Consider the following 21061-nt stretch of genomic DNA (forward strand, 5'->3'; position numbering starts at 1 on the left):
TGCTAAAATTTGATTTGCATATTTGGTCTCTCTAAGGTCTAGATAATATCTAGTATTGAGTTTTGAACAACAAGGAAGACGGTGTAAAGTCTTATAATGTTTACAATATGTCTTTTATGTGAGTTTTGCTGCACCGTTCATCCTTGTGTTTGTTTTAAATAACCTTGCTAGCCTAAACCTTGTATCGAGAGGGAATACTTCTCATGCATCCAAAATCCTTGAGCCAACCACTATGCCATTTGTGTCCACCATACCTACCTACTACATGGTATTTCTCCGCCATTCCAAAGTAAATTGCTTGAGTGCTACCTTTAAACAATTCAAAATTTATCACCTCTGATTTGTGTCAATGTTCTATAGCTCATGAAGAAGTATGTGGTGTTTTATCTTTCGATCTTGTCATTTACTTTTGACAGACTTTCACAATGGACTAGTGGCACATCCGCTTATCCAATAATTTTGCAAAAAGAGCTGGCAATGGGGTTCCCAGCCCCAATTAATTAACTTTCATTAATAATTCTCTTCACATGTTTTGCTCTGATTCATCAGTAAGCAACTTAATTTTGCAAATAGATACTCCTCCATGGTATGTGAATGTTGGAAGGCACCCGAGGATTCGGTTAGCCATGGCTTGTGTAAGCAAAAGGTTGGGAGGAGTGTCATCCATAAATAAAGAAAAACTAAACTAAAGTACATGTGTAAACAAAAGAGAAGAGGGATGATCTACCTTGCCGGTAGAGATAACGTCCTTCATGGGAGCCGCTCTTGAAAGTCTGGTTGATGAGGTAGTTAGAGTGCCCACTACCATTCGTTGACAACAACAAACACCTCTCAAAACTTTATTTTTATGCTCTCTTTATGTTTTCAAAATAAAATCTCTAGCACAAATATAGCAATCGATGCTTTCCTCTTTGAAGGACCATTCTTTTACTTTTATTGTTGAGTCAGTTCACCTATCTCCCTCCACCTAAGAAGCAAACACTTGTGTGAACTGTGCATTGATTCCTACATACTTGCATATTGCATTTGTTATATTACTCTATGTTGATAATATCCATGAGATATACATGTTATAAGTTGAAAGCAACCGCTGAAACTTAATCTTCCTTTGTGTTGCTTCAATACCTTTACTTTGATTTATTGCTTTATGAGTTAACTCTTATGCAAGACTTATTGATGCTTGTCTTGAAGTACTATTCATGAAAAGTCTTTGCTTTATGATTCAGTTGTTTACTCATGTCATTACCATTGTTTTGATCGCTGCATTCATTACATATATTTACAAATAGTATGATCAAGATTATGATGGCATGTCACTTAAGAAATTATCTTTGTTATCGTTTTACCTCGCTCGGGACGAGCAGTAACTAAGCTTGGGGATGCTGATACGTCTCCAACGTATCGATAATTTCTTATGTTCCATGCTACTTTATTGATGATACCTACATGTTTTATGCACATTATATGTCGTATTTACGCATTTTCCGGAACTAACCTATTAACAAGATGCCGAAGTGCCGCTTCTCGTTTTCTGCTGTTTTTGGTTTCAGTAAATCCTAGTAACGAAATATTCTCGAATTGGACGAAATCAACGCCCAGGTTCCTATTTTGCCCGGAAGCATCCAGAACATCCGAGAGCCGCCAGAGGGGGGCCCTGTGGGCCCCAGATGATAGGGTGGCACGGCCTGGGCCCTGGCCGCGCCCCCCTATGGTGTCGCCGCCTCTTCGACCCTCCGACGCTGCCCTTTCGCCTATATAAAGCCCCTGCATCGAAAACCCTGACAGAGGAAGCCACGGTACGCGAAACCTTCCAGAGCCGCCGCCATCGCGAAGCCAATATCTGGGGGACAGGAGTCTCTGTTCCGGCACCCTGCCGGACGGGGAAGTGCCCCGGAAGGCTTCTCCATCGACACCGCTGCCATCTCCACCGCCATCTTCATCACCGCCGCTGCTCCCATGAGGAGGGAGTAGTTCTCCATCGAGGCTCGGGGCTGTACCGGTAGCTATGTGGTTCATCTCTCTCCTATGTACTTCAATACAATGATCTCATGAGCTGCCTTACATGATTGAGATTCATATGAGTTTTGTATCACAATTTGTCTATGTGCTACTCTAGCAATGTTATTAAAGTAGTTTTATTCCTCCTGCACGATGTAATGGTGACAGTGTGTGCATCCGTGTTAGTACTTGGTTTATGCTATGATCATGATCTCTTGTAGATTGCGAAGTTAACTATTGCTATGATAGTATTGATGTGTATTATTCCTCCTACATAAGCATGAAGGTGACAGTGTGCATGCTATGCTAGTACTTGGTTTAGTCGTATTGATCTTTCTTGCACTCTAAGGTTACTAAAATATGAACATTGATTGTGGAGCTTGTTAACTCCGGCATTGAGGGTTCGTGTAATCCTACGCAATGTGTTCATCATCCAACAAGAGAGTGTAGAGTATGCATTTATCTATTCTGTTATGTGATCAATGTTGAGAGTGTCCACTAGTGAAAGTCTAATCCCTAGGCCTTGTTCCTAAATACTCGCTATCACTGCTTGTTACCGTTTTATCGAATTACTACTCGCTGCGTTATCGCTGCATGTTTACTTCCCGCAATATTACTACCATCAACCGCACGCCAGCCGAGCTATTTTCTCGGCGCCGTACTACTCGCTCATATTCATTCATACCACTTGTATTTCACTATCTCTTCGCCGAACTAGTACACCTATTAGGTGTGTTGGGGACACAAGAGACTTCTTGCTTCGTGGTTGCAGGGTTGCATGAGAGGGATATCTTTGACCTCTTCCTCCCTGAGTTCGATAAACCTTGGGTAATCCACTTAAGGGAAACTTGCTGCTGTTCTGCAAACCTCTGCTCTTGGAGACCCAACACTGTCTACAAGAATAGAAGCACCCGTAGACATCAGGCAGCCCCACAGAGCGGCAATATATGTCTTTTCCTGAAAAATATACGACCCCACTGGTCATTGGCTGCGGAGGCCCCACCGAGCTGCAATATATGCTTTTCTCTAAATAAATACACGACCCCACTGGTCATTGGCTGCGGCAGCCCCACAGAGCGGCAATATATGTCTTTTCCTGAAAAATAGACGACTCCACCGGTCATTGGCTGCGGAGGCCCCACCGAGTTGCAATATATGCTTTTCTCTAAATAAATAGACGACCCCACTGGTCATTGGCTGCGGCAGCCCCACAGAGCGGCAATATATGTCTTTTCCTGAAAAATATACGACCCCACTGGTCATTGGCTGCGGCAGCCCTATAGAGCGGCCTCATTTGTCATTGGAAGCACCACGTATAAAATCATGAAATAAAACGGCCCACATGTCAGCGATAGATGGATGGCTGCTCCGACGTGTCTCCCCGACCCTACCCGTCGGCACGAGACGGTCGGGGAGGAGCTGCCCTCTCGCGGCCCCACCCGGTCGGACTAACGGTCAAGGCCTCCGACCCGACGGCTACCGGCCGTTCCAGCACTTGTGCGTCTTCCAAACTAGAGGAGGGGAAAACTGAGGAAAAACTAAGGGGCTGGGGAAAACTGAGTACAACTAAGGACTTGAGGGCACGAAAATAGAAATCCCTAACAAGAATGGTTAACAAAATTGTGTATGCAATATTAGCAAAAGGATAAAAGCGGTGCTTCTCCAAAAAAATCAGAATATCAACAGGACCAATAGATTTATATTCAACCACAATCTGAATAAAAATCTCTGGGATTTATATTCAAAAGTTTCCTTTGTACCCCTTGATGGTTTCCTTTCATATTCGACCCATTGTGGTATGCTTGTCCTCTCACATTATTTATATCAAGTTCAAACATCTTTGATCGGTTCATCTTGTAAGGCATCAAACAATCCTTGCCCGGTGGCATTAGACATCCAAAAATTGTAAGAAAGATTCAGAAGATGCATCAACATACCTTATTATCAAAGGCATTTGTTCTTTGTGGCTTACATCAGGAGTACAATCATGAATAACTAAGAAGTAATTTTTGCCTTGTTTACATCTAGTAGCTAACATAGTTGTCACATCATTTCCGGATGGAAGGACAAGGATAATAATCACGAATTCTATCATTGGTAATTCGGTCAACACGATCTTGCATAATCGAGTCAAATTTAGCCAAAATTTGAACCAATCCCAAGAAATTACCATTTATGTCTTGGTATAACTTGCTATCAGTGCCACAAAATGCTATGTTATGTTCTCCAGAAATTGTACAATCAAGAGAAACATGTATAAAACTTTTCTCCAATGCTTCCTTTCCTTTTCCAGTTCTCGTTGAGTGACTTTATTAATTGTTTGATTATCCTGCAACCTCATACGAAAGTCATACCATGTACTCATATTTGTGACATGTTCTTTGCTAGTTTCATGTTGTTGAAGGCTAATGCTAATATGTATCCGGTCATTGAAACCCTCATTTGCTAATGATCCTCTCAGAAACCACTTGCTCAATAATTTATTGGATGAAACTCGTGAGAGAAGTGAACGATGGAGCAGGGGCTCGATCTGCTGCATCTGAGACAACAAGAGAAGAAATCTGGGGCATGGTCGACGGTGTGAAGCGGCTCACGAGGGAATTCCTAGGGGGAAACTGCCGAAGCGGAAACGGCAAAACACAAACCTCGTTCAATCTGCGACTCCGTGTGTCCCTCCTGATTGTGATCAAGACAAGTTAGACAACGTGATGGGCTTGTGCCACACGAACTAAAGTACCATGTATTTAGGGCCCACGAGAATTTGGGCCCCCTGTTCGGTCGAGTTGATCGAATGTGCCCATCGACGGGGCTGGGTGAAAAATCGAAAACAAATTGTAGAAATAGTATGTCACACGGCTATCCAAGAAAAACCGTTTGCGAGGTGTCCACAATGCAAACAGGTATACATATATGAATCGTGTGTGCTATGTGGGCTTGTCGCGGCCCCACAAACCAAGAACCTACAAACTATTTTTTTTGTATAAATAAGGACCAGCGACCTTATCAATTTTATTCCACTCCATAGCCCCCCTCCCCTCCATATGACCACGACTGGTCCTAGGAAAAATCACATGGTCGGCAAGGCGGAAGAGCTAGCTTCTGGCTAGAGATGTTCCTTGCCGGAGTGCCGCTGACCTACTATCTGGCATGTTGGTCGTGGAGTCGCGCCGATCCATGCGCTCGTAGGCCGGATATATCGCCGACACAGCCGGTCAATCCGGCTCGTCCATGCCCTCCACCATGACTGGACCCGTCCTTGCGCTCCACCTCGCACGGACATGCCGCCAAAACCTCCGGTAATGTCGACTCATATTCCCTCAGGTTTACACTCTTAGCTTTTGCATGTTTACCTTTTGTTTATAGCACAGATCCACTAGAAAAAATGGATCTATCTATAGATTATAAGTCCAATTACTTTTGTTCGAATGTAAGAATAGATTCCAGCTTATATCATAGATGTTTATAGCATGGATGTACTATTTTTATATGTTTTACTGTGTAGGCTAGGTAGAATTGTATGTTCAATCTATATATTCTACTGTGTAAGATAGGTAGATCTTTATGATCGATCTATATGTTCTTTTTATTGTGTAATCTAGGTAGATATTTATGCATGTTCTATCTATATGTTCTATTGTGTAATCTTGGTAGACCTACATATTAATACTTTTCCTATATGTTTCAAGTATTTAAGTCGAACTACCTTATTATAATAGGGATATTATTTTGGTCACACTGCATAAAAATCGGACAGCCTCGGCTTTGCACAATCATCTCTGAGTAAGAATAACAAATCATTTAAACTTGAATTTATTTAATTTTAACTTGTCCATTTTTATGTCTAACTCCAACGATATTATGTGTGCTTGTGCCAAGAATTTTGTGATGCGGAGTATTGCATGCATATTAGTGCTGGTGAAAATGCATGCATATGGGATCGCTCTCCTAGCTAAGCTTGAGGAAAATGGGAGGTTAAGACTTCTATCTCGAAACACAATCTCCTTCCTACCACAGATGCTAGAGGCACAAGAAGTAGAAGGTGGAACCAGAGGCTGGATGGAGGTGACACATCAATATTAGAGGTACTATTTTTGCAGATCTCACATTTATATAGCTAGCAACTAAATTTATGTTGAGATACATATATACATGTGGTGTATGTAATGTACAAGCAAATATAAATGATTCTTGCTAATGTATTTGTATTCGATTTTGAGTTATGGGCTACTGGATTCAACTTGGTATTGCTTGTTACATATGTAAACGTCTGTTGTTTGCTGAAATCATACAGATGGTTGAAGCAAACGTGTGCCATCTAGATACAACACATGCGCCTAGTTCGACAATACTCGTTTATGATCTTGTAATGCGCTGACGAAATGGTATAGCAAATCTTTTGTGATGGTCATTTCTATCGCTATCGCTTTCCTGCAAAGAAGCGTGTGCGAATGGAGACTCCATCGCACACGGTTAACTAAATCGTGTGCGCTGTAGAGAACCATCGTCACTATTACATAGTGGCGGTAAGGTTTATCGTGTGCGACGTGTTATTTCAACTATTTGTGAAGACTTGTTCTGTACTAGCGGATGGAGAGGTCGGAGGCAATATATCACAATTCTCTAAGATAACAAAGCACAAATTCTCGCATATGCCAATTTTTTGGGTACATTTATATTCAGAAACATAGATATTTTGTTTCGGTGTTGCCGTGGCATCAGATGATATGGTAATACGTTCATGGACATTCGTTGAGAAACTAACAACAACTTATAGTTCCTTGTAGATGAGCTCCGTAGCAAGATGCGGCATGTGCATCTCTTCATTCACACAACCATATATATTATTATGAGGTGTGAGATCAAAACGTCATGGCAATACACTCCTCTCTTACTGCTGCAAAGAGGTGTGAGTCCATGTACCTCTCGCCCCCGCTTGGGAACATGGTCACAATCATCTTCCCCGTGTTCTCTTCTCTCGCTGCGATCTAGAAATAGATTTGACTTTGAAGGGTTATTGAAGACCAGAAGGAGATCAACATTTAACAGAAACTCAAAACAAAGCTAATAACCAGTTTCTTTCTTTATTTTTTATTTTTAAACGTAAATTCAGTATATTCTCGAATCAAAACTGGCACTTCCTATTAACCCTAACATAAACGACAACTCGACATCAACATCAAAGCCTTTTTCCCAAGTACAGAGAAAAAAGTAAATTAGAATTAGATGTGAACCTTCAGACAAGCTGCCAAGTTTGCTCCAGAAGATATGCCCACAAGTAGTCCTTCTTCCATTGCCAACCTCCTAGCATTTGCCATTGCGTCCCCAGTGGTCACAGTGACCACTTCGTCGATGACTGAGGTGTCCAAGATCTCAGGTAAGAATCCTGGTCCCAGTCCCTGGATTTCATGCTTGCCTGGTTCCCCACCTGAACAATGCCACGCAAGTACACAAAAGTGTGCCAATATCACTGACGTACTATCTTGTTGTTGTTCCAGTGATTTTAATAACTGGTACCACACAATCTGAACAAGTTTTGATCCATATATAACTATGTGGTCAACAGGTTCCAATCATGTTGCTATAACGAAGCACAATTTATTGGCACTATCTGTTACCTAACAAGTGAATACAATCCTTTTCAGATGACAAGGAAAATACTTTGGATAAAATGATGACATGTGAATCTAATGGACCGACAAGTAAACACATAGCAGATTTAGAATCACGATGGAAAAAATAAGCAGTCCATTTTTATGGAAAATATAGATGCCAAGCAAATTATTTATGTACTAAGCAAGCATTAATGACGATTTCCAAGGGTTATGAAGGGGATCTTTATTTTAAAGTTGAACATCAGATTATTTACCTGAAATGACAGGGCTCTCTGCAGGTTCCACACAGATGATCTTCACATCTGGGTTTTGCATCTTCAGATACTTACCAACACCAGATACCGTACCTCCTGAGCCTGAACCGGCAACAAAAATGTCCACCTTGCCAGCAGTATCGTTCCAAATCTCAGGCCCTGAAAATGTGATACATCCTTAGGAACTAACTTTCAAACATAGGTCAATATGGAAGTACTCCTTTCTTGTGAACATCATATGTCATGTCATCTTGAGACAGTACCAGTCCATCTGATGTGTGCCTCAGGATTAGCTGGATTCGCGAACTGATTAAGAACATGCACCTTTGGTAATTCTTTCTTGAGCTGTTCGACCTTGGCGACTTGTCCTGGAAACCTGAGCGCTGGATCTGCCATGTGGTCACGAATATAAATCATAGTAATTGTAAGAAAAATCAGACCTAACCAAGCAAGTAAACATTTGTCTATCCTTGCGACAGGAAGAAGCTACGCTGATGCTAACTATCCATCTTACCGGTTAAGTACACCTCAGCACCCATGTATCTCAACAACATCTGTTTATCAAGCGAGTATTGGGCCGGCATCACAGCGACGAACCTGTAGCCTTTGCTCAGAGCAATGAGAATCAATCCTAGCCCTAAGTTGCCGCTAGTCGGCTCTACTAGAGTTGTGACTCCGGGTGTAATCAACCCTTTCTCTTCAGCATCTTCAATCATCCTGAAGAAAACATAAAGAAATATGGAATAGGAACAACATAAGTTCATAATCCCTAATACTTACTATATGTGCTGCCGGGAAATGAGTTTAAATTACTTCGTCGTGATTGCTACCACAAGTCTGTATAACTAAACAGTAAAAATGGTGGCTTACTGAGGTTCAGTATCCTAGCTTAACTGTAACCCCCTCTGTCCCAAAATATAAGGGCCCTTAAATTTCGCTGGTCAACAAACTCATAACTTTGATCTCGATTTATCTTTACTATTAAATTGGAGTTGGTCGTTTGACACTCAACGCGTTTGATGGTCGTCATTCGGAGCATCCTGTCCGTCCAATGTAATCTCACGGTCTCCGTTTTGTCGGATCTAATTTCGTAGCAATCATGGTATACTCAATCACGCTATCAATTAATTAGGAAAGATATATTTTCTTGCCAAGTAAAAGTATCAGACATTCCAAACGCTCACGGCAATCATGGTCTCAATCAATCACGGTACAAAGATCGGAAACATTTTCAAGCGCTCTGCATTTACTTTCATCAGCTCACTATCTGTTTATTGTATCAAATCAATCTTTACTTGCCTCATTCCTTGTACCAAATATGCTACTCCGTACCATATCTAGCCTAAAAAATATTATCGAATAAATCTTTACTATTATATTGCAGTTGGGGATGGTGTGCACTTTGACATCAAACATTGGAGCAATCCTAACCGTTGATCACCATAAAAAATGTTCACCAAACATTTGGAGAATGATAGTCATTGATCAGATCGTCATAATCAAGGAAGCAATCACGTCCAAATCAAGGAAACAATCACGTCCAATATAAGTTTGGAAAGTTGAGACCGTATCAAATCAATTTACACTTGTCAATATTTGATCTGTTTCCTTTCTTTGTTCTTCATGATCCGCATATTTGTACTGAATATAATCGCAGCTTTGATTGTCCCTCATCTCATCTCCTGCGTGCCGCCCTTCTTCCTCCTCTCACGTCTGCATGGCATGGTTTCCTCTCTCCTCCCGCTGTTGTGTCCAGAGAGAGGCCATGGTTCTCCACGTTCAGGCGCCGACTAGGTGTTGTCACTTCGATCTTATGTGGACGAGATCGAGAGTTCGGCACCACCACGTATTTTTTCCCATCTCGGATGATGACGACTTCACGTTACATCCCTTTTTTTTTTGTCTCAGCCTTCTGCCTCGAGCACCACCTGGCCGGCTCATCGATGTCGAGTGTAATTCCACAACATCTTTTTTCATTTAGTTTTCCAATTTTAATTTTTGTCGAGTGTAATTAATCTTATGTTGATCCAAGAATGCCAAAAAAATGAAAACAACAGAAGGATACGAACAGCAGAACCATGCTCTGCAATGTCTGCTTCAGCCTTTGGGAAATATCTAAGTTATCGGGTACTCTGCATTTATGGTTCTGTTTAATGTGCTGACTGCGAGAACATTTTTTTCTTCTGAATTTGGCATACAAAACATGTCCCTTGGTTTGTATGATTCTTGACAGATTTCCTAGGTTATTATTTTTATTTTATATAACATCGAGTAGTCAAAAGCCAGAAATTTTTGACTGTTTTGTTCATGATCATATAAAACGACAGGCCTTCCCGATATCCTCGGTTAGATTGTTATGTTTTTACTTTAATGGCTGAATGATGTCTAACAAGTTACATGGTTGTCTTATTTGCGGTTTGTATATGTCCGTAAGTTACGTGAAAAACTGAGATGTTCCATAAATTATTTCAGGGACAATGTGAAGCTAATCTCTGCGATTTTGGTGAGAGCTAAAATACTAAATCTTGTTTGTGATGAGCCCTTCGATCATTTCTTTGTGAGCTATGCATCTACCATGTTTGCACGTGAGCAAGTTCACCTTACAAGCTGAGAAATGCAGTGTTTGAGGTTTTCAGGCGAGCCTTACACAGCAAAACATCACCTGCTGCTTGCCCAAGCAGAGCCACTGGCATTTTAATAAGTAAAATTATCTGGTAATTTACAAGCTCTTACACAGCTGCAATTTGTACATGAACCAAGTGAAGGTTTTCTCTTGGAATTTACATAGTGCAGATTCCTTTCTCTCAGAATTTGTTCATGGAAAGCTCACAGTTCTTCCTGTTTATTTCAGTTGATAGCTTTCTATTTTTTCGTTCTTGAGGTATTCTTTAATTCTTTACATACTGAGATTAGTGTTTTCTTTTCAGTTTATGATGCCATCTTGCAAGGCAGTGCTTTATAACACATAGTCTGAAGTTTATTGAATGTATGCAGCAGCCCTGCTGTTTAAGTGCTTCTTTCTTGAAAACGTTTTTGCATGGCTTTTGCTGATTATCAACCATCTTTGCAAGAGAAGAGTACAAAAATGAGGCATTGGTACAGCATCAAATGTTTAGCATGTAAGTGTTCATATCTTCTTATGTGAGAAGATTGGTTTAATTAAGCCCAGAGTGACAACATTTTTGTAGGCCATGCCAAAAAAAGAATTTTGTACTACCTCCAATTCATAATAAATGTCGAAAATTTAGTACAATTTTTATATTAAGTTTATGACACTTAATATGGATCAGAGAGAGTAGTCACTTACAACCAAATTGTATCAGCACCTATCCAGTTAGCAGATAAATCGCTACAGCTTTTTTTTTTTAAACGAGTGGCAAAAGATTTGCCACTATTCATTAATTAAGGGGAAGAGTTTAGACAAGACCGAAGGTTCATAAAGGAAAACACTCTAAAGGAAGCTAATGGATTAGTCGCTACAGCTATCAAACACATCTAAGTTGTGAGCTACAGACTTCACATCTCTTCCTATTTTGGCTACCAGTCCTACTTTACCAAACAGTTCGGCAAGACTCTTGATTTCTTATTAGATTATACAATTAGTGAGAGGTTCCTCGCGGGATTAATTGTTTACTGCAGCGACAGTGCCTAGGACTAGGAGTCACTTTCAGTTGTAGATTTCAAACTCAGCTGAAAGATTGTTACCTCCATTCCTATAAAAAGCTTTCTGATGATACCTATTTTATATCAATTAATCTATATGTACATGGATTATCTCTTGGTAAAAGAGAAATCTCGAAAAACATGACCTCCTTATTCATTGGAATGAAGGGAGTAAGTCTCAAGCGTAGCTGAAAGATATTTTTCTGTCCAGGCTCTCCCAACAAGTGAATAACTGATTTCCACATGTCCCCAACTCTGGTACTAACTATTGCTTTTGCTTTCCAGGAAGGAAACAATGCCACATGCATTTGTATATTGGGCACTTGCCAAATGATATTGCTACATTGAATCATTTCTATATTGATAAATGCATATGCCTGGATTGATTATAATTTTTTTCTTAGCACACACTCCAATAATTAATTTGCTGTTTTTAACTTGCAACTTTACATCTTAGTTTTTTGTTCTCTTCTGGCATCCATGGAGATTGGAGTAATATTCATCTATATACTCTCCCTTCCTTTTAATGATGTAAGTGCTTGAAGTTTACCAAACATCCTCTTAGCTAAGCGATTGCATTCTCAAGCTTAGCTGAAAGTTTTGGTCAAGCAAAAAAGATCGAAGTAAATGTGATTAACGATGGAAGAACAAAGAACTGAAGTACTGAACTATGTTCTCAAACTTGGAGGAGAAACCACTGAATCTTGGACTACAGGTTTGCATAAACATCATTTACAAGTGACTGGAAAGAGGTCATAGAAAATCTCTGGAATTTTTTGGTTTCCTGTTTTGGACTTCAAATTTTGGGTGCAAACCTTTTCGTAGTTGCATCGTGAAAGTTGGGACTCGTTTGCAAGAAACAGGAGAATTCATCAGGACATCACCTAGCTTAGCATGTGCACATGAATAAGGTTTCTCTTTCTTAGTCCTTTACTTTATGGTAACACATCCATCCACATGTAGTTTGAGGTTTTTTTGTGTGAAGCAAGTAGTTTGAATGTATAATATGGCTTAGCACGAATAGAATGTGGGTTGCTCTGCTCCAATATTATCAGTCCTATATGTCACTTAATGTTTCTGGTTTCTGGTTTTCCATTTTTTCATACCGCTTAATGGAAGCTTGGGGTTAGCAAGAATTAAAAAGGCTAACATTTATGTAGTAGTTAGTAAACAAAATTAGTTAGCATTACTATGTCTTCCCGTCAGTATTGATCTTTTATTCTTCTTTTCCTATCTAGGCTATGATAAAACCTTTTTGACATATTCATTTTTTCTGAATTGTGTGACTCTACGGTGCAGATCTAGCGCACACTAGATTTCACACAAGTCTATAAAGAACAAGGTACAGAAGACTTTTTTCTCTATGTTGCCAGAACGAGTAATCAAAATGGGTGTGCTTTTTTATGTTTGCATTGAAAAGCACAGATCCATACATTTGGATAGATTGAGATTTTTTTCTTCTTCACTTCGAGTAATGTTCAATCTTCATGCAATTTATATACCCAAGTGAGTAGAGATTGTAATATTTTTTTGATAGATCTTCGGCAGACTGCTGGTGTGTATTTCAGGCTGTAATACTGCTCCGGTCGATCTTTTTCTATATGTAGGGGTATTTTTGTGCTGTTTTGGCCCTGTTTGGAAGAAAGGTGTTACGAGCTAACCAATCGTAAATTACTGGCTGTAAAAAGTTTAGTATGATCCAAAAATAGTGCGTTTGGAAGCCAAAAATTGGATCCGTATTAATCTGTTGGATCCCGTTATACACCCTGAAAAGAATATCACCTCACCCCTTCAGTTTTTATGTCCAATAGATTCCGAGGGAGCGTATTCTCCTTAGGATTGAGTCCCCTCCCGAGGTCCACGTCATGCCAGCCACTGCCGGTGATGCCTCCTATGCCGTCTGCCGCCATGGGTACCGCTAGCTCTTCAAGTTATTGTTGTGGGTGTCGCCTCCTCCTCCGTGTCGCTTCCTCCACAGGTTGCCACCTACTTCTCCTCCACGGTTAGACTTTCACACCCTGGATGGTTCCATTTGCTCGCCCAATGTCATGGTCCCCCGGGGTTCGCAGTTTCCGGATCCAACCCACGTGTGAGGAAGTGCTGCTGGTATGCTATGCTCAAAATCCTGCTAGCCAAGCAAGACATTCCGACCCGGAAATATACCCAAGATTCTAGAGGTTTTATGGAGTTTAGTAGAATTCCCTTTGTGGGAAGTTCGACCGAGCTCCCAAACAGGAGGTTTCAAATGTGGCGGGCTGCTTAGCTGTTTGGTCAAGTTGCGGTATTTAAATCACTAACTCTATCTAGCTATTAGGCGTGAAGTAGTAGTCATCATTTCAGATGAAAGGAAAAACAAAGATTATTGTCGATGAATACATAATGCAGGGATTCCATATCTAGGCAATATTCGTTAACGATAGGGGATGCACAATTGTGCATGTACTAGGAAGAAATCCGCAACACAGAATCACAACTAAATAGAGAGATAGATTCAGAGAGATGTGTGCCCAAAAAACAAAGAAAATTGAGGATGAAGCAGCAAAATAAATATGTTTCTCGGTCTATTAAAATATTTCGCGATACATGTGTAAATAAAACATGACATCATCAATGTCACTACATATTTATTGGTCATTTCGTAGCAACGCACGGGCATTCAACTAGTCTTTACTATTAAATTGGAGTTGGTCGTTTGACACTCAACGCGTTTGATGGTCGTCATTCGGAGCATCCTGTCCGTCCAATGTAATCTCACGGTCTCCGTTTTGTCGGATCTAATTTCGTAGCAATCATGGTATACTCAATCACGCTATCAATTAATTAGGAAAGATATATTTTCTTGCCAAGTAAAAGTATCAGACATTCCAAACGCTCACGGCAATCATGGTCTCAATCAATCACGGTACAAAGATCGGAAACATTTTCAAGCGCTCTGCATTTACTTTCATCAGCTCACTATCTGTTTATTGTATCAAATCAATCTTTACTTGCCTCATTCCTTGTACCAAATATGCTACTCCGTACCATATCTAGCCTAAAAAATATTATCGAATAAATCTTTACTATTATATTGCAGTTGGGGATGGTGTGCACTTTGACATCAAACATTGGAGCAATCCTAACCGTTGATCACCATAAAAAATGTTCACCAAACATTTGGAGAATGATAGTCATTGATCAGATCGTCATAATCAAGGAAGCAATCACGTCCAAATCAAGGAAACAATCACGTCCAATATAAGTTTGGAAAGTTGAGACCGTATCAAATCAATTTACACTTGTCAATATTTGATCTGTTTCCTTTCTTTGTTCTTCATGATCCGCATATTTGTACTGAATATAATCGCAGCTTTGATTGTCCCTCATCTCATCTCCTGCGCGCCGCCCTTCTTCCTCCTCTCACGTCTGCATGGCATGGTTTCCTCTCTCCTCCCGCTGTTGTGTCCAGAGAGAGGCCATGGTTCTCCACGTTCAGGCGCCGACTAGGTGTTGTCACTTCGATCTTATGTGGACGAGATCGAGAGTTCGGCACCACCACGTATTTTTCCCATCTCGGATGATGACGACTTCACGTTACATCCCTTTTTTTTTTGTCTCAGCCTTCTGCCTCGAGCACCACCTGGCCGGCTCATCGATGTCGAGTGTAATTCCACAACATCTTTTTTCAGGTAGTTTTCCAATTTTAATTTTTGTCGAGTGTAATTAATCTTATGTTGATCCAAGAATGCCAAAAAAATGAAAACAACAGAAGGATACGAACAGCAGAACCATGCTCTGCAATGTCTGCTTCAGCCTTTGGGAAATATCTAAGTTATCAGGTACTCTGCATTTATGGTTCTGTTTAATGTGCTGACTGCGAGAACATTTTTTTTCTTCTGAATTTGGCATACAAAACATGTCCCTTGGTTTGTATGATTCTTGACAGATTTCCTAGGTTATTATTTTTATTTTATATAACATCGAGTAGTCAAAAGCCAGAAATTTTTGACTGTTTTGTTCATGATCATATAAAACGACAGGCCTTCCTGATATCCTCAGTTAGATTGTTATGTTTTTACTTTAATGGCTGAATGATGTCTAACAAGTTACATGGTTGTCTTATTTGCGGTTTGTATATGTCCGTAAGTTACAGAAAAACTGAGATGTTCCATAAATTATTTCAGGGACAATGTGAAGCTAATCTCTGCGATTTTGGTGAGAGCTAAAATACTAAATCTTGTTTGTGATGAGCCCTTCGATCATTTCTTTGTGAGCTATGCATCTACCATGTTTGCACGTGAGCAAGTTCACCTTAGAAGCTGAGAAATGCAGTGTTTGAGGTTTTCAGGCGAGCCTTACACAGCAAAACATCACCTGCTGCTTGCCCAAGCAGAGCCACTGGCATTTTAATAAGTAAAATTATCTGGTAATTTACAAGCTCTTACACAGCTGCAATTTGTACATGAACCAAGTGAAGGTTTTCTCTTGGAATTTACATAGTGCAGATTCCTTTCTCTCAGAATTTGTTCATGGAAAGCTCACAGTTCTTCCTGTTTATTTCAGTTGATAGCTTTCTATTTTTTCGTTCTTGAGGTATTCTTTAATTCTTTACATACTGAGATTAGTGTTTTCTTTTCAGTTTATGATGCCATCTTGCAAGGCAGTGCTTTATAACACATAGTCTGAAGTTTATTGAATGTATGCAGCAGCCCTGCTGTTTAAGTGCTTCTTTCTTGAAAACGTTTTTGCATGGCTTTTGCTGATTATCAACCATCTTTGCAAGAGAAGAGTACAAAAATGAGGCATTGGTACAGCATCAAATGTTTAGCATGTAAGTGTTCATATCTTCTTATGTGAGAAGATTGGTTTAATTAAGCCCAGAGTGACAACATTTTTGTAGGCCATGCCAAAAAAAGAATTTTGTACTACCTCCAATTCATAATAAATGTCGAAAATTTAGTACAATTTTTATATTAAGTTTATGACACTTAATATGGATCAGAGAGAGTAGTCACTTACAACCAAATTGTATCAGCACCTATCCAGTTAGCGAGATAAATCGCTACAGCTTTTTTTTAAACGAGTGGCAAAAGATTTGCCACTATTCATTAATTAAGGGGAAGAGTTTAGACAAGACCGAAGGTTCATAAAGGAAAACACTCTAAAGGAAGCTAATGGATTAGTCGCTACAGCTATCAAACACATCTAAGTTGTGAGCTACAGACTTCACATCTCTTCCTATTTTGGCTACCAGTCCTACTTTACCAAACAGTTCGGCAAGACTCTTGATTTCTTATTAGATTATACAATTAGTGAGAGGTTCCTCGCGGGATTAATTGTTTACTGCAGCGACAGTGCCTAGGACTAGGAGTCACTTTCAGTTGTAGATTTCAAACTCAGCTGAAAGATTGTTACCTCCATTCCTATAAAAAGCTTTCCGATGATACCTATTTTATATCAATTAATCTATATGTACATGGATTATCTCTTGGTAAAAGAGAAATCTCGAAAAACATGACCTCCTTATTCATTGGAATGAAGGGAGTAAGTCTCAAGCGTAGCTGAAAGATATTTTTCTGTCCAGGCTCTCCCAACAAGTGAATAACTGATTTCCACATGTCCCCAACTCTGGTACTAACTATTGCTTTTGCTTTCCAGGAAGGAAACAATGCCACATGCATTTGTATATTGGGCACTTGCCAAATGATATTGCTACATTGAATCATTTCTATATTGATAAATGCATATGCCTGGATTGATTATAATTTTTTTCTTAGCACACACTCCAATAATTAATTTGCTGTTTTTAACTTGCAACTTTACATCTTAGTTTTTTGTTCTCTTCTGGCATCCATGGAGATTGGAGTAATATTCATCTATATACTCTCCCTTCCTTTTAATGATGTAAGTGCTTGAAGTTTACCAAACATCCTCTTAGCTAAGCGATTGCATTCTCAAGCTTAGCTGAAAGTTTTGGTCAAGCAAAAAAGATCGAAGTAAATGTGATTAACGATGGAAGAACAAAGAACTGAAGTACTGAACTATGTTCTCAAACTTGGAGGAGAAACCACTGAATCTTGGACTACAGGTTTGCATAAACATCATTTACAAGTGACTGGAAAGAGGTCATAGAAAATCTCTGGAATTTTTTGGTTTCCTGTTTTGGACTTCAAATTTTGGGTGCAAACCTTTTCGTAGTTGCATCGTGAAAGTTGGGACTCGTTTGCAAGAAACAGGAGAATTCATCAGGACATCACCTAGCTTAGCATGTGCACATGAATAAGGTTTCTCTTTCTTAGTCCTTTACTTTATGGTAACACATCCATCCACATGTAGTTTGAGGTTTTTTTGTGTGAAGCAAGTAGTTTGAATGTATAATATGGCTTAGCACGAATAGAATGTGGGTTGCTCTGCTCCAATATTATCAGTCCTATATGTCACTTAATGTTTCTGGTTTCTGGTTTTCCATTTTTTCATACCGCTTAATGGAAGCTTGGGGTTAGCAAGAATTAAAAAGGCTAACATTTATGTAGTAGTTAGTAAACAAAATTAGTTAGCATTACTATGTCTTCCCGTCAGTATTGATCTTTTATTCTTCTTTTCCTATCTAGGCTATGATAAAACCTTTTTGACATATTCATTTTTTCTGAATTGTGTGACTCTACGGTGCAGATCTAGCGCACACTAGATTTCACACAAGTCTATAAAGAACAAGGTACAGAAGACTTTTTTCTCTATGTTGCCAGAACGAGTAATCAAAACGGGTGTGCTTTTTTATGTTTGCATTGAAAAGCACAGATCCATACATTTGGATAGATTGAGATATTTTTCTTCTTCACTTCGAGTAATGTTCAATCTTCATGCAATTTATATACCCAAGTGAGTAGAGATTGTAATATTTTTTTGATAGATCTTCGGCAGACTGCTGGTGTGTATTTCAGGCTGTAATACTGCTCCGGTCGATCTTTTTCTATATGTAGGGGTATTTTTGTGCTGTTTTGGCCCTGTTTGGAAGAAAGGTGTTACGAGCTAACCAATCGTAAATTACTGGCTGTAAAAAGTTTAGTATGATCCAAAAATAGTGCGTTTGGAAGCCAAAAATTGGATCCGTATTAATCTGTTGGATCCCGTTATACACCCTGAAAAGAATATCACCTCACCCCTTCAGTTTTTATGTCCAATAGATTCCGAGGGAGCGTATTCTCCTTAGGATTGAGTCCCCTCCCGAGGTCCACGTCATGCCAGCCACTGCCGGTGATGCCTCCTATGCCGTCTGCCGCCATGGGTACCGCTAGCTCTTCAAGTTATTGTTGTGGGTGTCGCCTCCTCCTCCGTGTCGCTTCCTCCACAGGTTGCCACCTACTTCTCCTCCACGGTTAGACTTTCACACCCTGGATGGTTCCATTTGCTCGCCCAATGTCATGGTCCCCCGGGGTTCGCAGTTTCCGGATCCAACCCACGTGTGAGGAAGTGCTGCTGGTATGCTATGCTCAAAATCCTGCTAGCCAAGCAAGACATTCCGACCCGGAAATATACCCAAGATTCTAGAGGTTTTATGGAGTTTAGTAGAATTCCCTTTGTGGGAAGTTCGACCGAGCTCCCAAACAGGAGGTTTCAAATGTGGCGGGCTGCTTAGCTGTTTGGTCAAGTTGCGGTATTTAAATCACTAACTCTATCTAGCTATTAGGCGTGAAGTAGTAGTCATCATTTCAGATGAAAGGAAAAACAAAGATTATTGTCGATGAATACATAATGCAGGGATTCCATATCTAGGCAATATTCGTTAACGATAGGGGATGCACAATTGTGCATGTACTAGGAAGAAATCCGCAACACAGAATCACAACTAAATAGAGAGATAGATTCAGAGAGATGTGTGCCCAAAAAACAAAGAAAATTGAGGATGAAGCAGCAAAATAAATATGTTTCTCGGTCTATTAAAATATTTCACGATACATGTGTAAATAAAACATGACATCATCAATGTCACTACATATTTATTGGTCATTTCGTAGCAACGCACGGGCATTCAACTAGTACGTATAGTATGTCAATTTTTTTTTAATAAATATACGAAATATTAGTGGTTAAAGTTGTGCATCAAAAGACCGTGCAAAAAAACATGCCGTCTATTTTGGGACGGGTAGAGTATCACCCACCTCACTTGCTCAAGTGGTCAACTAGCACAAACAAGCTAGCTCTGCAGCATAATCCCATCCCAAAGATTTGTTAAAATAAACAAGCCTAAATCCTGACGAGAAGCAAACTCATAGCACCTGAGAGCACTGCGGTCCTTGACGGAGCAAAGTGGCTGGTATGCCTCGATCTTGCCGACGATACGGGCACCCACTCCGTCCTTCCCGGCGATCCGCTTCAGTTCGACCAGCGGCGTCCACCCAATGAGCTGAAGCAAAACAATTCCTCAATCTCAGAAGAAGATCATTGGTTCCAGAGAACTATCTTCTCCGCAACAACAAGAATCAACAGAGGAAGTAGTTGAGGCTTGCCTGGGTGACGTCGGAGGCGATGTGTTCCTGCCTGATTCCGCCGGCGCCGAGCAGGGAAGGAACGCCTCTCCTGCCAACCTCCGGCTCCTCCGACGGCGCCATGGATGCTGCTGCTCGGAGGTCGCTGGCCTGCTTCTTGGCTTCTCACGGGGAGGAGACACACAGGGCAGAACAGCGCAGCGACCACAGTGACAGCTCTGGTCTGCGAATGGCCAAATTTGTATTATTGTTTTTTGAGCTCATTGCGAACATAGATACCTATATAAAAGCTGGCTATTTTGATGCGCTGGGAGCAGCTCCACATTGTCTGGCACTGTTCATATATATTTTTTGGCTAATCAGATCACAACACGTTGGCAGGATGCTACAGGAAGATTCGGTGAACAGTACCACCGCGATGAACAATGCCCGTGAACAGTGCTGGTGGATACACAGTATGCTGTGAACAGTGCCGGTCAACATGAAAGCAGCCCCGCGGTGAACAGTGTCCGTGAACAGTAGTGAACAGGACACACGGTTGAACAGTACCAGTACCTATTTTTTCCCTCTCTCACAGTAATTTTGCGTCGCAAATTCGCATAAAAAATAAAGTTCCATAATTTAAGATATTTTTTAAACATTCGCGCCATTTAGAGCAAACTGCCAAATGCGAATATTTAGTGATTTTTCAAAAAAAAAAGGCAAAAAAACTGCCGCCACGGGCGTTGCGATTTTTCCCCCTCCCGCGGTAATTTTTCGAAGCAACTTCGCATGAAAAAGTAGTTTGGCAATTTAATATGTTCACCGAATATTCGCTGCATTTATAGCAAGCTACCAAATGCGGATATTTACTGAATTTTGAAAAAAGGCAAAACAATGCTGCCACGGGCGCGGTTTTTCCGCCTCTCTCGCGATAATTTGTCGACGCAATTTCCCACACAAAAAATAGTTGGATGATTCAATATATTTACCTAGAGCAAACGGCCAAATGTGGATACTTAGTGGATTTACAAAAAAAAACGTGAAAGAATGCCGCCACGGGCGCGGCGTGCCGCGCCAAAAGCCTACT

General features: G+C 40.4%; 1 protein-coding gene and 1 long non-coding RNA gene across 4 annotated transcripts; both read right to left on the reverse strand.

Moving 5' to 3' along the window:
- Window positions 1-6598: 6598 nt before the first annotated feature.
- Window positions 6599-20206, reverse strand: LOC124669416 (cysteine synthase-like). Of its 3 annotated transcripts, none has more exons than XM_047206046.1 (7): window positions 20014-20204; window positions 19783-19910; window positions 8379-8461; window positions 8128-8253; window positions 7865-8023; window positions 7230-7423; window positions 6599-6983 (listed from the first exon to the last, which is right to left on the reverse strand). In XM_047206046.1, exons 1-7 carry the CDS (start codon window positions 20113-20115, stop codon window positions 6858-6860), a joined length of 918 nt encoding a protein of 305 aa, XP_047062002.1. In that variant the 5' UTR covers window positions 20116-20204; the 3' UTR covers window positions 6599-6857. The 3 variants fall into 3 exon arrangements, with proteins under 3 accessions (XP_047062002.1, XP_047061994.1, XP_047062009.1); XM_047206038.1 differs by having other exon boundaries at window positions 8379-8581; XM_047206053.1 differs by lacking the exon at window positions 7230-7423 and having other exon boundaries at window positions 8379-8581; window positions 20014-20206.
- Window positions 8592-19776, reverse strand: LOC124669441. Its single transcript, XR_006992188.1, has 3 exons — window positions 19547-19776; window positions 17330-17331; window positions 8592-8837 (listed from the first exon to the last, which is right to left on the reverse strand). It is a non-coding gene; the product is annotated as an uncharacterized LOC124669441 (long non-coding RNA).
- Window positions 20207-21061: the final 855 nt, after the last annotated feature.

Source organism: Lolium rigidum, chromosome 1 (assembly GCF_022539505.1).
Source record: "Lolium rigidum isolate FL_2022 chromosome 1, APGP_CSIRO_Lrig_0.1, whole genome shotgun sequence".
In the NCBI taxonomy this organism is placed as follows: domain Eukaryota; kingdom Viridiplantae; phylum Streptophyta; class Magnoliopsida; order Poales; family Poaceae; genus Lolium; species Lolium rigidum.

Excerpts from the sequence above, each read along its gene's own strand:
- LOC124669416 (XM_047206038.1), bottom strand. The coding sequence starts at position 20,115 with ATGGCGCCGTCGGAGGAGCCGGAGGTTGGCAGGAGAGGCGTTCCTTCC. Across the intron at positions 19,911-20,013 it reads TCGCCTCCGACGTCACCCAG|CTCATTGGGTGGACGCCGCT; the intron begins GCAAGCCTCAAC and ends GTTTTGCTTCAG. Across the intron at positions 8,254-8,378 it reads TGCTGAGGTGTACTTAACCG|ATCCAGCGCTCAGGTTTCCA; the intron begins GTAAGATGGATA and ends ACCACATGGCAG.